This window comes from Lagopus leucura, unplaced genomic scaffold (genome assembly GCF_019238085.1).
Source record: "Lagopus leucura isolate 7727_CA_CO unplaced genomic scaffold, USGS_WTPT01 Super-Scaffold_100019, whole genome shotgun sequence".
Taxonomy (NCBI): domain Eukaryota; kingdom Metazoa; phylum Chordata; class Aves; order Galliformes; family Phasianidae; genus Lagopus; species Lagopus leucura.
Window position 1 is genome coordinate 7,040,802 of NW_024962273.1, and position 15,058 is coordinate 7,055,859.

Consider the following 15,058-nt stretch of genomic DNA (forward strand, 5'->3'; position numbering starts at 1 on the left):
TAAATGAACAAAAAGTAGGCTGATGTATGAATTACCATACTTTGGTGATTAGAGCATTTTAATGTGATTTGGTGCACTATTTCTCTGAAGACTTAAAAAAGCACATCAACTACAGAATTCTTATTTACTGGATTCTGACTCATATTTCCACACAGCCTCAGAAACTGAAGAATGTTAAAGAAGAAATTCATGCTATCCTATCACTACTGTGACTCTATACTGCCAAGTCTTTTCATCTCAAAATTTGAGTTCTGTAGTGAACTATGCACACAATATCTTAATAAATTCTCTATATAACACACACATCACTTGCTCTTTAAAGAAAGCTGCTGCTCTTAAACAGGACATCATGATTGAATAGATGACACCCTGCAACTCAAGGCTAGAAAGCAAAAATCCTACCAATTTAACATCCCAATATTTGCTGACATAGTTAAGACAATTTAAACTGTAAAATTTACATGAACAGTACATACCATAACCACAGGAACTCTGACAGAACTGTTCCAATAAGGCCGTTAATGACAATGCACATCCATATCAGTTTACTGGGAAACTCAAATGCCTCAAAGCCAGTATAGTGAAGCAGAAAAAACCCCGGCCATAGCAGCAATAGATTGAACAGTCCTACAAAACCTGAGTATAAAAGCAATATTAAGTTAATGAAAATAAATATCGTTCAGCATTAACAACTGAAATCTTGAACTCTGCTATTCTGACAATGCATATGTGCAGCAAATCAAGATTTTAGGTCTTTCAGAGAGAGGAATATAAGAAACTTTACCTTACACTAACAAACACCGCTTAGAACAGATATTCACAGTTTTGAAACTGACAAGAAAGAAATCCACTGAATCAAAAGGGTCTGTCCACGTTCCTACAGGTCGCGTTATCTGTGACCGTTGGGAGTACAAACAAGAAACCTCTCACACAACTAGTTTCCTAAGTACTCATTAACCACGGCAAAAGCAAGCCTTCTCTACTTGCACTGCTATTCTAAGGCCTTTAACTGTTTGTATATGTTAATCACCTGACAGCAAAGAATTTAATCACACTGAATTAAAATTTTCAGTAACATTGTTTTTATTCTTACCAAAGAACATTGGTATATCGAGTTTATCTTCTCTATCTACTTTTCTTTTTATCATCACTATGTACACAGCATACAGCATTGCTCCTACAAGAGACCAAAGGGAACCTGTAAAGATGAAAAACACCAGCTTAAGATACGTCCCTTGTCACATGCATTAGGATCAGCTATTCAAAACATGCCTATTACAAAGTTGTCAGAGATACAAACTCTTTGTTATGGAATCCATCACTATGTAAAGAATATGGAAAATGCAGAAAGAAGCTCAAAAATGTGAACGCTGAGTCAGTTAAGCTATAAACTAGCTTTAGAAGTTGAAACTGCAGAGACAGTTTGTGAAGTGTGAAGTATGAAACACAACTTCAGTACAACACCCTGAGTATTATCAAGAGATGGTACTCATCACCGCACAATCTACAGTTATAAAGTAAGTAAATACCTATTGTATCTCTTCCAGGAGATTTCTCAGATCCAGAAAGGTTAACAAGTACCACACCACCAATGCTAGCAAAAAAGAAGAAATGCAAAATGCTACTTAAAACACAAAAGCTTTTTTAAAAAGATGAAAAAAAGGAAGGAGAATAAAAACTTCATAAAAGAGTTCAACCTTTTCATGGTCTTAATTAACCATAACAACTGACTTTTGGCATAGCCAAAAGAAATACTATATTGTTAAGACCTGATCCAAAGATATAAAACAAACAAAAAAGCTCCCCCATATAATGCACCAGGCATCTAATAAAGCAGGCTGACAAGACATCATATGTCAAGTCACCTCCATTTTTCCAATATACGTTGAGAAATCAGAGCTTAAAAAGTAACCCCATATTTCCAACAGAAACTTGATTAATCTTATTTTCCTATGCAACCATGAACTTGATAACTGTTCATAATATGCAGTATTTAAAAAGACATTTTCCTCAATTTCTCTGAGGAGCAAGGATTTAAAAGCACATCAGTATATTGTCACAGACACCATAGGTATCTTTGCCTTCTCAGCATATCATGGAGTTTTTGATTAAATGCTCTATTGCATTATCTTACCTTAGAAAAACTGCCAATAATTTGGACAGAGTAAATCTATCTCCACTGTTACTTGGAAAGACTGCAGCTAAGATTAAAGTAAAAAGCCCTGCAAGACAAAATGAGAAGAGTTTATACAATTCAGTTTTGCTCTAGTTTGCTCAGAAAAGAGCACTGATGCTTTATGCTTTATATTTCACATACTCATTTCAAATACATGATCTTAGCACCCATAATAAGGATATATATATATATAATATTTAGATTTGGTTTAAGATCTATGCACCCAAAAAGTCTTCTATTAAATTACCAAGATAGCTTTACTCTGGGTTGTATCTATTTGACAAACCTTATACCACCTTCCTTCAAACTCACTTTAATTATAGACACACACACATACACTCCTCGATAAGCAAAAAGCAGTGAAATCATAAAGAAAGCCTAAGACTTTGTAACTACATAGTGACATTTAAAATAGATCTTCTCGAACAGTTTTAAGCCTCATCATTTCCCCAAAAACACAGCTAAAACATTACAAGTAATGTGTACACAACCAAAAATAATTCTATGTTATAAAGCTTTATAATGCACATCTGACTGTGTAATTGAAACCTACCAGAGGTTGAAGACAAGATATTAACTATGGCAACTTGGGTATCTGATAGAGCTTCTTGGTAAGAGAAATTTGCCAAGAACCACTGGAGGATGAGAAAAATAATTTTGTGATTACATTACATGACAGAGACAAAATTAGAACAAAATTAAACCAACCACATTCAGCTACATGTGTAATGATGGAATAATATACTTCAGAACTTCAACATAATTAAATAACATAATGGTAACACATTATCTAAAGGTACTTTTATCTTGAAGAACTTGCAAAACAAGATAATTACTGCGGATGGGCTGCAAAGAAATTTCCCAAGATACATGGGACATTAGTCAGCCTAATCTTCGTTCTAAAAAGCAAACAACACTTACACTTAATGCCTCAGAAAACTTTGGAAAGATTCATGTTGGTCAGTTCCCTCAAATATAAAAAGCAGCAAGTGCTTAAACATTTCTTCATTTACATCTCATTAGGAAAACCTCAGATGGACAAGAAAGTTACTCTCTGAAGTCTTAGACAAGGCTATTTGTACAGTCCAAGAAGAAATACACAGACGTGCTATTAGCAGCATCCATGAGTGGGATTTGTTTTGAACGTAATAACTTCAGTCTAGAAGATCTGCATGTGTATATAGATGGAAATACATTCAGATCATTTCCATTGAAGCCTGTGTAGATGTAACTCCAGATTTTGCTGCATTAAACATATCCAACATTGAACAATTGGACCTGAAAGCATGGAAATCACTGTGAATCTTTTACAACTGCCATTACAGCTAACTGTAACCCCAGGATTTCTGTTATCCTCCTTTCAAGGAGTTGCACACTTATGTTCAGCATGAGGCAGGTTTTACTATTGACAATATTTTTTACCAAAAGGGGCATGAAGAATACAATTCCTCTCAATACTCCATAGATAATTTTCACTACTACTGTACAAGTTTTAATTGCAATCTACAGTTTTCTGGAAACAAACAAACAAACAAACCACCAGAGCACATACCACAAAGCAAAAGAAAAAGCTAATCTTTGCTACTTGAGTTGCAGTGAGTTTTCCTACAGTTTTTAATATTGATTCCTGCTCCTTAACTGCTGGGTAAGACATGCGAGACAACTTTGCTTCCAGCGCGTGGCTCGATGGGAGCTGCCGAATCTCCATGATATTACTGAACCTCACGCGAGGCTTTTTGGGAGCTTAAGAGAAAAGAAAAGTTGCACGGGATCATTAAACTTCTCCAGACAACACAACATGCTAATAAAACTATCATGTTTTAATATAGCATTGATTCCCAATTTATGACAAGTTTTTATCCAAATAGAAGACTTCCCACAATTTTTATTTCTTACAGTACTGTTTTGCTATTTGGTAGGTTGCTACTGAGGCAAAATACAATTACTGCTTTAAATCAGCATAGTTGTCTATTAAAAAAAAAAAAATCCACATCATTGAAAACAGCATCTTTCCTGTCAAAAATACCCACAAGACAACAATGAAGTTTTAGTTAGGAATTATTCTGATAGATATTACAAGCAAGATTGACTATTAATCTAATAAAGAAAGTTAACCAAAAACTACACACAACTATACCTAACTGCAAGGCCAGTTATTCAGAGTATGAGAGTGTCCAACAGTTGTCAAAGCTTAGCAGAGATCACAAGATCACTTCCTCATTTGAAATCCCTAACTAGCCAGAGTATCAGCACTAGACATTTCCAGATTTCATTTACAAGATTACCATAGTATTATTTTCCTATGGAACGAAAACATTACACACTACATATAAGTATTAATTTGATTTGATATGAAACAATACCTCATTTTCCAAAATACCAAAAAAAACAAACAAACTTTCAGCTAAAGCAATCATCAAGTGATTCTTACCTGCTACCACAGGACAGCAGAGCCTAACAAAGCAATTTTAAAAATGTCATTTAGAAACTAACAAAGAGACTTTCCCCTTTATAACCAGGGACCCTTTTGCTGAGGATCAGACAACTGGACTTTTTGACAGCCAATACTTCTTTAATTATCTGGGACAGCTAGGCCTGCTTCAGCTACTATCACATGATAGTAAAGCTCAAATAAAATCAGAATGCACATAGACTGGTAAAATTCTTACTTTGACTGCTTTGCTCCTGCTCTAAAAAGGACAATAGCTTGTTTTTCCAGAGGCTCACTGCTGCTGGTCATACAAGCCCAGAAGGAAAGAATCACAAGTACTGAACCCAGCTGGTCCCTTGAGATAAACATAGGCTGGATCTGTAGTGACCAAGAAAGGTAAACTGAACAATAGGCCTATGTTTTCTCTACCTGAAAGTAAATATGAGACTGCAATTCATGCATCATGAGATTTAAGGGGAAGAGGGAGAGAGAAAAGAAAAGGAAAAAAAAAAAGGTAAGTCCTGCAACATGACAGCAGTTATATCAGTGAAGAAGAAAATAAATCAAAGAACTAGCATTTCAGCATTCCAGAAAATCTTTACTCACTTTTCTCTGTATCATTATTATTACTGCCACTCTTTTCAGTTGGCAAATCGTGGAACTTTACAGGAACATATAAAGGTTCGCTCTGAAAAGATGCAGTGTAAGTAAAATACAATTAAGCAGGATATTTAAATTATAAGCAGAATTAAATTCTTCAAAACTAAGCACAACAAAAAGATTGACAAATACTAAGAAAATCATTTTTAATTGAATGTCAAGAATGCTCATGTATTACCTACGCATTACATTCAACATACTGGCATTTGACAACTGTGTGCTTTTGAGTATATCCCTCATGAACACAAAGGTCATCCCTGAAAAATGAAAACCTACTGATTTAAAATTAGAAAACAACTCAAAAATCACAGAAGTTTCATAGGTCTATAGCCTCTGTCCAAACACAAAACTAGAAACAGAAAATATGGCATATCCGTACAAAAATGAATCTATTTGAAACTGGTGAACTACAACTAAAGGTCAGAATACATGTTTGGGAACAGAACTCCAGTATTCAAGATACTTTGCAGGAGTTTCAACAAACTTCCAACAAGACAAGAGTTAAGCAGCTTATTAAAATTAAATTAATAAGCTGTAGGAGTGAAATAATAAAGATGTTCCAGTAGCTGCATTTTTATCAGGCTCCTTGTTTAGGACCTGAATTTTTGTGAGTGTTTAACACCAAATTGTTTTACAATGAATCCTACTTCTAGGGTCAGATGATCACAGTGCATTGAGCAAACTAATAAGATTATTTTTTAAATGCAGATGAATAAATTCAGTTCAAATAACAAAAAATGAAATCTGAAAAATCTCTCTTCAACTTCTCATTTGGTATAAGATACACATTACATATTGTAACTTGTCAGTGCTCAATTGCCATCCCTTAAGCTATTACAGAAACAGCGTGAGCTTCAGATCAAGTTCTGCGTTTTGAATTAATTTCTGGATGTGGCCTCCAATTTCTGGATGCAGATTAAGCAGCAGTCTGTGAGCAACAGAAGCATAACAAATTGTCATTTATGGACAATGAAAATCACTACAAAAATGCCATCTGGCTTATCAGCAGAATACCAGTAACAGCATTTGATTCAGTACACTGCAATACTTCATCCAGTGGAAGGAGGAGGGCAGTCCATTCGTCTCCAACTGCAATGCAGTAACACAGCATACAAGATACTCAATGAACTGAACACTGTTTATTTGTCTTGAAAGTTGTTTGGCTTTAGCACTCGTTCTCAACATTTTGTTTTGACAGCTACTGATCTGAATATCTAAACATTTGCTTTTTGCGATATAAATATTTATTTCATAAAGTACTACTGAAATATTTAAATATGTGTTTCATTGAGCTGACAATCTGTATTTCCCATAACGTGTGTGTATGGGAACTGCTGAGTGACAGCCTGAACCTCTGATTGATCACCTGAGGCGAGCCATGAGGCAGCCAGAGGAGCACAGGTGAAGGCAATTCACCTGTGCTGCCGGAAGGGGTGGAGCCTGGCTGCACCCCTTCTGGACCTATTTAAGAGCTGCTACCAGTAGGGAAGGATCTCTTCTGGAGATTGCCTCTGCTGGTGTTTTGTGGTGAGCCCATCATAAGGGTAAGCCTTCCATTTATTCTCTTTTGTTATCATAGTCTACTTTATCTAACTCTCTTGTTTATTCTGTGATTATAACAGCCTAATATTCTTTGATTATACAGTGTAGTAACACTATTTGCAGTACTTATTGGTAATATTTAAGTTACTATTTTCCTTTGCCAAAAAGTGTTACATAAAAGTAGATCACATTTTAAAGGCAAGAAGTCAGGATAATGGTGTCATGTTAAAATATAAAGCACCAACCTTCATAAATTAAGGAACTTACCAGAGAACTGTTTACAGCATTATCTGTTGTACAAGCAGCAAAATAACCCTCAGCATCTGCAAACTAATTAAAAGACCCTTAAATATAACCATTTATGGTGACACTATTTTGAGATCAAGTTTCTTAATGTTTTTTTTTCTATAGTTCTGTTACAATTCTTTCCCCAGCATCCCCACTCCAATAATCAACAAGGCTTAGAAGTTCAAAAAATAACTCTATTTCAGCAATTCCCTTTATCTTGAGTGACCCCACTGAATGCCATACCCAGGTCCCCAGCAGGACCAGGCTGTTAGAATGCCAAAACTTAAAAAGTTTAGTTAGTGAGACACTCCCCTAAGTTATTGCACATACATTACAATATTCTTTTTGTTTCTTTTACTGAGACAAAACTCCTTTGCATAAAAGCATGGAACTCTTGACTTAGTTTTAACAAGATTTCAATTAGGATGAGTCAGCTATTATTTTTCCTCTTCCTTTCCACAAGCTAACAAGGCTGTTACCCCTGTTCCCTGATTGGCAGTTGATTGTTCTACAGTTCTGGTAATAGATAGTATCTGCTAAATGAAGTCTTTGATGTGGAAAAGGGCTTACAGTAAGGTGTCTTTACCTAAACAATCATGGTTGAAATAACAATCTAAGTTTGCCATTTTTGTTCAGATTGATAAACACAAGGTATTTTAAAGGCACTTGCAGTAATTATATTGTTGAATATTTAACTAAACTGCTTGAAAAACAAAAAGGCTCTGCAAAAAAATCAGTTCACAAGATGACTGCATCATTACCTTTGACACAGCACTGCACTCAGCAGTCTGTTTAACCACTACAAGTACAGCTATCACTATCAGGGAAGTCTGACATATTCAGAAGGACTGAAATCAGTTCTTTTCATACAGCTCATTTCTATGAAGAGATGTTATTAACTACATGTTCTCGGATCACCTTTTCTGTTACTTGAGTGCAAGAATAGCATCAGGCCAAATGCTTTACTGCTTCCTGAGTCCTGCTGCTCAGCATTCTGAAACTCTGGCACAGAACAAGCACTCTTCAACATCTTTCACTTCCTTAGAAAGTGCCTCTGTTTCTGTAATAATTTTAGACTCTAGCACAAACTGTGCCCAGTTCTAGGATGAGCAACAGAAGGCCATTCACATGCATAAAAGTTACCAAGTACAGGGTTAAGATCAGGAGAAAAAAAAAGAAATCATGGCTCTAAATACAACTTTAAAAACCTCAAAATCTCTTCAAAAAAAAAAAAAACAGTTCACAGTTCTGCTAGATGTAAAAAGGGTCATTAATAAAATTTATGTTCGAATACTAATTCAATTGGTTACAGATGTAGGGGAAGTAGAAGGGCCCATAGCAGTGAGGCTCATCAGCTCTTATTGAAAAGAATCATCCCCTGCAACCATTTAAGATTAACTACAAGGCTAAATGGCCAATGCTCTGGCTCAGTAGAGCATTTCTTATGATTCCTCACATACTTCATACTTTTCTACTTTCAGTTTCTTACTCTTGAGGCTATTATGATCGTCTACTCTGCCTGTGCCACGATTCAACTTGTAAATGCTTGACTTAAAACATTTATTTAAGCAAGCATACAATTTTTGTTTGCCTATTTTAGATTATTCTATACAAACTTCTACAACACTAAGCAGTTATAAAGTTAAAATACTTACAAAAGCTGCATGCCTTCCACGAAAACCACGAGTACATTGCTGCCTCCACGGTTTCCAAACAATAAATCCCAAGAGGTATAGAACAAACATAGATGTTTTTGCAAATGTACTGAAAAAAGGTTTGTTGTACTTTGTAAAAACGTACTGTGGAAAGAAAATAATTGCAGTATCCAAAATTACTGGTTATGTTGGAATTCGTGACAGCAAATGAACAGATTCAAATATATATAAATAAATGAAGTTGAAATAACAAAGAACGAAATGATGAATACTTCTGAAAAAATCTATCTTCAACTTCTCATTCAGTATAAGATACATATTACATATTGTAACTTGTCAATGCTCAATTGCCATCCCTTAAGCTATTACAGAAACAGTGTGAGCTTCAGATCAAGTTCTGTGTTTTGAATTAATTTCTGGATGCAGATTAAGCAGCAGTCTGCAAGCAACAGCAGTATAACAAAAGCAGGACAGTCTGGTTTCCAAAAATCAATGCCCCAAGTCCTGGCAACCACAATCAAAAGGGGTCCCACCTATTCTGGGGACACCGTCCCCCAAACTATCTAAAATAGCATCTTTTAAGGTACTATACCACCAAAGGAAAGCTACTTTTTACTTACTAACCAATGTATTGATTTGCTATCGAACTCAATTAAGACTAAAAACACACTTATATGCAAATATTCCTAAATAAAAGACCAATTTTATAAGCAGTAACACAGTGACCACAGACCAGAAAACATTATTTTCAGTAACATTTCAGTATCAGCAGCGTTTCTACCAGGTCACTGGAAAAAAATGTCATATTAATAACAGCATGCTAATGCACACACACTTTTATATGTCTCCTTTCAAAACTGATAACAACCATAATTCCAACTGTTTAGGAACCTGAATTATTTATTAATTTAGAATTTATTAAAAATTCAATTTCTATTGCTAAAGCTCTGCTTAAGGTCCTAAAGCTTAATGTTAAGTCAATACCAGGCCAGTTTTTGGACTGACAGACAGAGCTGATTACCACAAACTTTTCCACAATTACAGGCTGCAACTCCATAACACACAAGGCCTTTGATCCTAGACTTGTGGATGTTCTAAGTCTACCATACCACCTAACCTGCAGTGCCACAATTCATTTACTACTCACAGAAAGTTTAGGTATTATTTAATCAAACTGGCAGTAAACAAAGTGAATTCCCTGATTATAGTACATTTTCATGAGCTTACTTTGTTTTGTTTTAAAACTGTCATTAACATCTTCTATACTGAAGCCAATAGTCACCAAGTTGAGCTTGTTCATAACTTGTAGCATACACAGGTGACTTCAGTAACCAAAGGCCACTGTCTTCCCCTTATTGAAAAGAACATAAAGAGGTTCAAACCTACTGAGTGTGAGAGACTATACTCCCTCTGAGCTTTTCCTCTTAAATAGGATTCGTTTAAGATGCATGTAGCAATACTTACAGAAGTGAGTTCTGAAGAGGCAACCCATATCACATCAACAAGGAGAAGAATGACAATTCCTAGAGCCATTCTTCTACGCTGAGAAGATGAACTGCTCTGGGAGCTCATTCGATTCATGATAAAAACCCACACCATTTGTAACCTATTCAGTGTTAATAAAGGAATAAAACCCAGGAGATTACAAACAGCAAGTTAAAATAAACAAAAAATAATTAAACAAACAAAACCCAAAGCATTTCAAATATGAGATGGACCCACTATGCCAGGAGACACATGTTTATGTTTATTATGTTTATTATAAGTATATATATAATATATAAATGTTTATTAAGAGGTCTATCTTTGACAGATCTGGTGTGAGACTTTCAGAAAGATGTGAGGGATGATTACAAAGTAAATCTAGACTTTGCAATAATTTATCTACTGGTCTAGCACTGAAGCAAGCAGGAGAAGCGTGCAGCATGCAAATTCCAAAATCACGTTGTAAGTTCTGCAAAAGGTAAAACTGCATTTCTGTAAATTCAGATACTCCAAGGAATTAGTTTGACAAAAAATAAAAATAAAAAACAACACAGATGACTTATGCACCTCAAACTATTTGAGGTGTCTATTTGATAATTCATGAGGTATAGGCATTCTAGTGAAAATCTTTCAAACAACAGGTAAGCACGCGTGCAAGAGAAAGCTTTGCCTGTTAAAAGGAAATGCTCGAAGAGCTACGATTTTGACAGTGACTTTGCTGTGTTACTTATAGGAATAGCCACTAAGAACACTTTATATACTGAAAAATCAGAACTACACCTACAAATTAGGTTTAAGTTTGTCAACTAGCAAAAAAAGTGCCTTACGAAAGCCGCACAGAAATTACAACTTGACATTCAGATTTTTAATTACAAAAGCCCGTTATCTTTTTCATAGGCACATCTCACAGACCTTAGAAATATTTGTTCACGGTAGCAACAGTTCTCAATTAGAGCAACTCTGGTGAACTGTCAGCTGGGTTTAAATGCTTACAGGTCAACCGTTTCTGTTGAAAATGAAAGAGTACTGAAAGAGCAGAAGTATGCGGCAAAAATTTGCATTTGGAAGATGATTATTTAGAATGAAAGCAGTAAAATTATGTGCAGGAGATGAGCACGGCAGCAGTGCACACACCAACCTTCTTTCCTTTTCTTTCACAAGGCAGAGTACTTCTGTTTTATTCAAAGCACTGAGTAACCACAAGGAAACAGAACTGATATTGCTTGGGTTGGCCAAAATAGTGGCACTACTGACTTTAGAGGTTTTGACTTTGCAGCAGTTTGCATTAAAATTAAATGTGAATGTAGTGTTTTCATTGTGTTAAGAGTTCAAGAAATTCTTCCAAAAAAACCCTTGTTTTTCATCCTGCTTGTGTTTTAACTCAAGCATTAATCAGGAGCACAACAGATCTACATGCACTGTTATTTTCAGTAGTGCTATCAGAAAGTGATTCAGTCTTGTCATATTATCTTACAAGTGCCAATTTTAAGACTTAAACTTAGGAAAACCTCAAATTTTGTCCTTAAAAGCCTCAAATACAAGTTTAGGTATGGGACAGAGTTGGATGTCTCATAGTTCTGTCTTCTCATAGCAGAGATACTGATTTTCATTAAAAAATACGCATATGGCAGTTCCATGATTAACATTAATTTATTTGCCATTTTAATAAAATGTATTAAGAGTTTATTTGCAACAGAACATATATAGTGTTTCTTGCTGTTTATCAGCATAAAAAACTCAAACATGCACTGCCATCAAGTAGCCAAAGAGTGATTCTCTTTTTTGGAGCAAATCCTGACTCTTATGGTAAAGACAGGTGAACTGCTCTATTAATACAGTTATAGGAGTTTAAATTGCACTTTGATTATTCCACAAGTTAACAATCATTCACTGTCTTTTCATTATTAATGCTTTTTTTTTTTTTTATGACCACGCCAGTGCCACTGTCTTCAGTGAGGAAGCTGCATGACTTTTTGTAATTTTTCTTTTTCAGACAAGCTTTTTCTTCAGATTAATCACTTACATCTTATCTTATCACACAACCATAGGGGTTGGAAGGGGCCTCTGGAGATCATCTAGTCTAACTGTCCTGCCAAAGCAGGTTCCCTAGAATGCTTTTGTGCAAGTGCTTTTGGGGTCACAACCCTATTTCCCACTTCTGTTTCATGTCTTTGCCACATTCAAACACTGCCACTTTTACTAACTCCATTTCTCAGAAGAGCTTATTTCCAAAGAAAAAGATTACCGAGCAGAGTTCCTGAAGTACAATTATACTACCAGACCTATACTGATACATTCCATGTGTGGGCATTAGTTCTGGGTAATTATTCTGCTTTCCTGATAAAATGGTGGGTTTGACAAAAGCAAGTAAAAGTCTGTAGGACAGGAGCAAAGTTATGAAAGACTCAGCAAGGAATTGCAATCTCTATTCAATACAGAATAAAGGAGGAAACATTTCTTTTCAAAGAGGAAAAAATAGGGGTATTATTTTAAATCTGAGCAGTCCAACAAGAAGGTGCTTAGAATCTTGTGAGGGTTTTTGAGTGCTTAGGAATTGGTTTAATAGATACTATCTACTATGGTGTACCAGCTGTGTTGCCATTTTATTATGACTAATCACCCACAAGCCATTATATTAAGTTTTGTTAAATATAGCCTACAGATCACTCACATGGTTGCATAACATGCAGTCAAAATTGAAGCTGGGCTTTAAAAAGTTACAAAGGACTTTGTAAGGACTTTCTTATAAGAAAAGTCCAATTCCTTGTCAGGCTACAGGGTGACAAAAAACAGTGCCGAGATACAGCAGAAACAGAAAACTACTCCATCCTTTCATCACTTACATGCTGAGGATAGTTGATAGTTTCATTCACACAGAATGAAAGCCAACCAGTATTATAAGTTTTAGACATGTTATCCTACTTACTGACAAAGAACAAGTACTCCCAAACTTGCAGTGGAATAGAGTTATACACATTTCTCCATGTTTGGCTTCTGCACAGTGTCAGCAATCAATTCTAATAGAAATGAATATAGGAAGATCTACTCGTACGTACCTTCCACAGTAAGCGTAAAACACAAACAGAAAACACTAACACATTTGACAGATCATGTCACAGTGACGATAATCTCCTAGAGGAAAAAAAAAAGCTCTGTCTGTATATTATACACTTAGATTTGCAAAATATTGTCTAAAATTAAAAGTCTGGCTAGCATCGACTGCAGCTCAAGTCCTATTTGTTAGTGGCATATAGACAGAGGACCTTAACATTCGGTCCAATCAAAACACTGGTAAGTCAACACTGAGTTGCATGAAAGCAGGATCATTTACTGTAAGGTATGTTCCAAAGATCACTGTCCCTTCCTTCCTTATTAACAGAATGCAGGCGGCTCCTATGAGAAGGAAGCCAATAATACTGCTTCTATCAGACACCTCTCCTGAAGAGCAAAGCTTTCTCCTTTCAGAATATTCAATTAATGAAGTGCATAGAGTTATGATAAACTTCAGCTACCAGAAAACACACAGTTTAAACAGAAGTGGTGAGTTATAAGTAAATGCAATATTTCAGCCTGTTACATCCAGCAGATACTTTAGCCTTTGTTTGCTTTCTGCTTCCGTTATTAGGAAATTCACTTTCCATGTTGTATGACTTTTAATATACTGGGTGAATGTAAATATTTAAGGGAATGTTCATTTAAATTCCATTCTTAATATCATTATAATTTTCAGCAATTACTATGGCTACCTTTTTTAAGTCTTTCCAATTTTTATTTACCATTTTAATAGTGTTAGAGTTGGGATTGCCATCTCGTGGAACCATTTTTCAGCCAGCTGCATGAAGATCTTCTGGAAAAAAAAAAAAAAGAAAAGCATGTGAAAAAAAGCACATTTATCAATTCTTGTCATGTTGTTGCATTTTGCTTTTCAAATAATAACAGTATCCTATATCACTTCATTCACCACTTCAATTTATGGTACTCAGAACCAAAAAAAGATTTAAAAAACAATATCTACATAACCCCTAGTACGCGCTCAGCTTGCTGCTTGCATTGAATGGGCTCAAAGTGACTGACTACAAAGGACACAAATGTATAACTACAGCGATACTTGATGTGCAAACTTGTTTCTACAGCACTACACATATCAGTGGACACATCATCACTTTTTCTGCTGCCCACCGCGCATCAAAGGTTCAGTCCTAAAAGAGAAAACCACATGAACTTCACAAGATACGTAAGCACTTTTACTGTACTGATGATTAGGAAAGAGATCCTTATGATTGAAAGAACTGAAAAGTCGTTCTAACACAGGAGGTGTTTTTATAGGCCTAGGTGGTTTTATAAAGAAAACTAAACTCCCAAAGAAGTATTTTGGAAGAATAATGATACCCAGAAGAGAAGTTCAGTCATCCACTATAAAGAGAGCAAGTCAACTTGAAATTCTTCCTTGTGTGTGAAATAATCTTGTGTAAATATAATAACGAGAGACAACATACCAAGGTTTAGCCACAGAAGGAACAGCTTTAGTTTTTCCAGTTATACTGGCTGCTCCAATCCCACAAGTTCTGGGGGAACCCCCACTCCTTGAACATGTACTGTCACCATCAGGTGATTCTCATTTCATGTTTGATTACTTTCAAGATAAGATAAACAGAAACAATGCATTGCCTCTTAGTAGAAGAAAAAAAAAGCTGAAAGTAAATTGGCTGAAATGTTAAAGTCATCCTTCTAAATCTGGAAATGTACATCACAGCAATGTTAGTCTAACACAGCTTTGACCTATGCTCTCAAGAAGTACCACTGGGTAATAGTAAAAGCCAG

At 35.5% G+C, this 15,058-nt stretch overlaps 1 protein-coding gene across 6 annotated transcripts in view; it reads right to left on the reverse strand.

Annotated features, from left to right (window-relative positions):
- Nucleotides 1-15,058, reverse strand: part of SLC35F5 (solute carrier family 35 member F5) — a 30,450-nt gene that overhangs the window by 14,111 nt on the left and 1,281 nt on the right. For 4 of the 6 annotated variants that reach the window (XM_042877792.1, XM_042877790.1, XM_042877789.1 and 1 more), the window contains 13 exons: nucleotides 14,014-14,084; nucleotides 13,294-13,369; nucleotides 10,217-10,358; nucleotides 8,753-8,896; nucleotides 7,077-7,139; nucleotides 6,282-6,356; nucleotides 5,214-5,295; nucleotides 3,729-3,919; nucleotides 2,730-2,811; nucleotides 2,135-2,222; nucleotides 1,530-1,594; nucleotides 1,094-1,198; nucleotides 477-636 (listed from right to left, as the gene is read on the reverse strand). In XM_042877792.1, coding sequence (XP_042733726.1) covers nucleotides 477-636; nucleotides 1,094-1,198; nucleotides 1,530-1,594; nucleotides 2,135-2,222; nucleotides 2,730-2,811; nucleotides 3,729-3,919; nucleotides 5,214-5,295; nucleotides 6,282-6,356; nucleotides 7,077-7,139; nucleotides 8,753-8,896; nucleotides 10,217-10,351 — 1,190 coding nt within the window. In that variant the 5' untranslated portion in view covers nucleotides 10,352-10,358; nucleotides 13,294-13,369; nucleotides 14,014-14,084. The remainder of the gene's footprint in view (nucleotides 1-476; nucleotides 637-1,093; nucleotides 1,199-1,529; nucleotides 1,595-2,134; nucleotides 2,223-2,729; nucleotides 2,812-3,728; nucleotides 3,920-5,213; nucleotides 5,296-6,281; nucleotides 6,357-7,076; nucleotides 7,140-8,752; nucleotides 8,897-10,216; nucleotides 10,359-13,293; nucleotides 13,370-14,013; nucleotides 14,085-15,058) is intronic. The other 2 variants (XM_042877793.1, XM_042877794.1) reach the window with 2 other exon arrangements.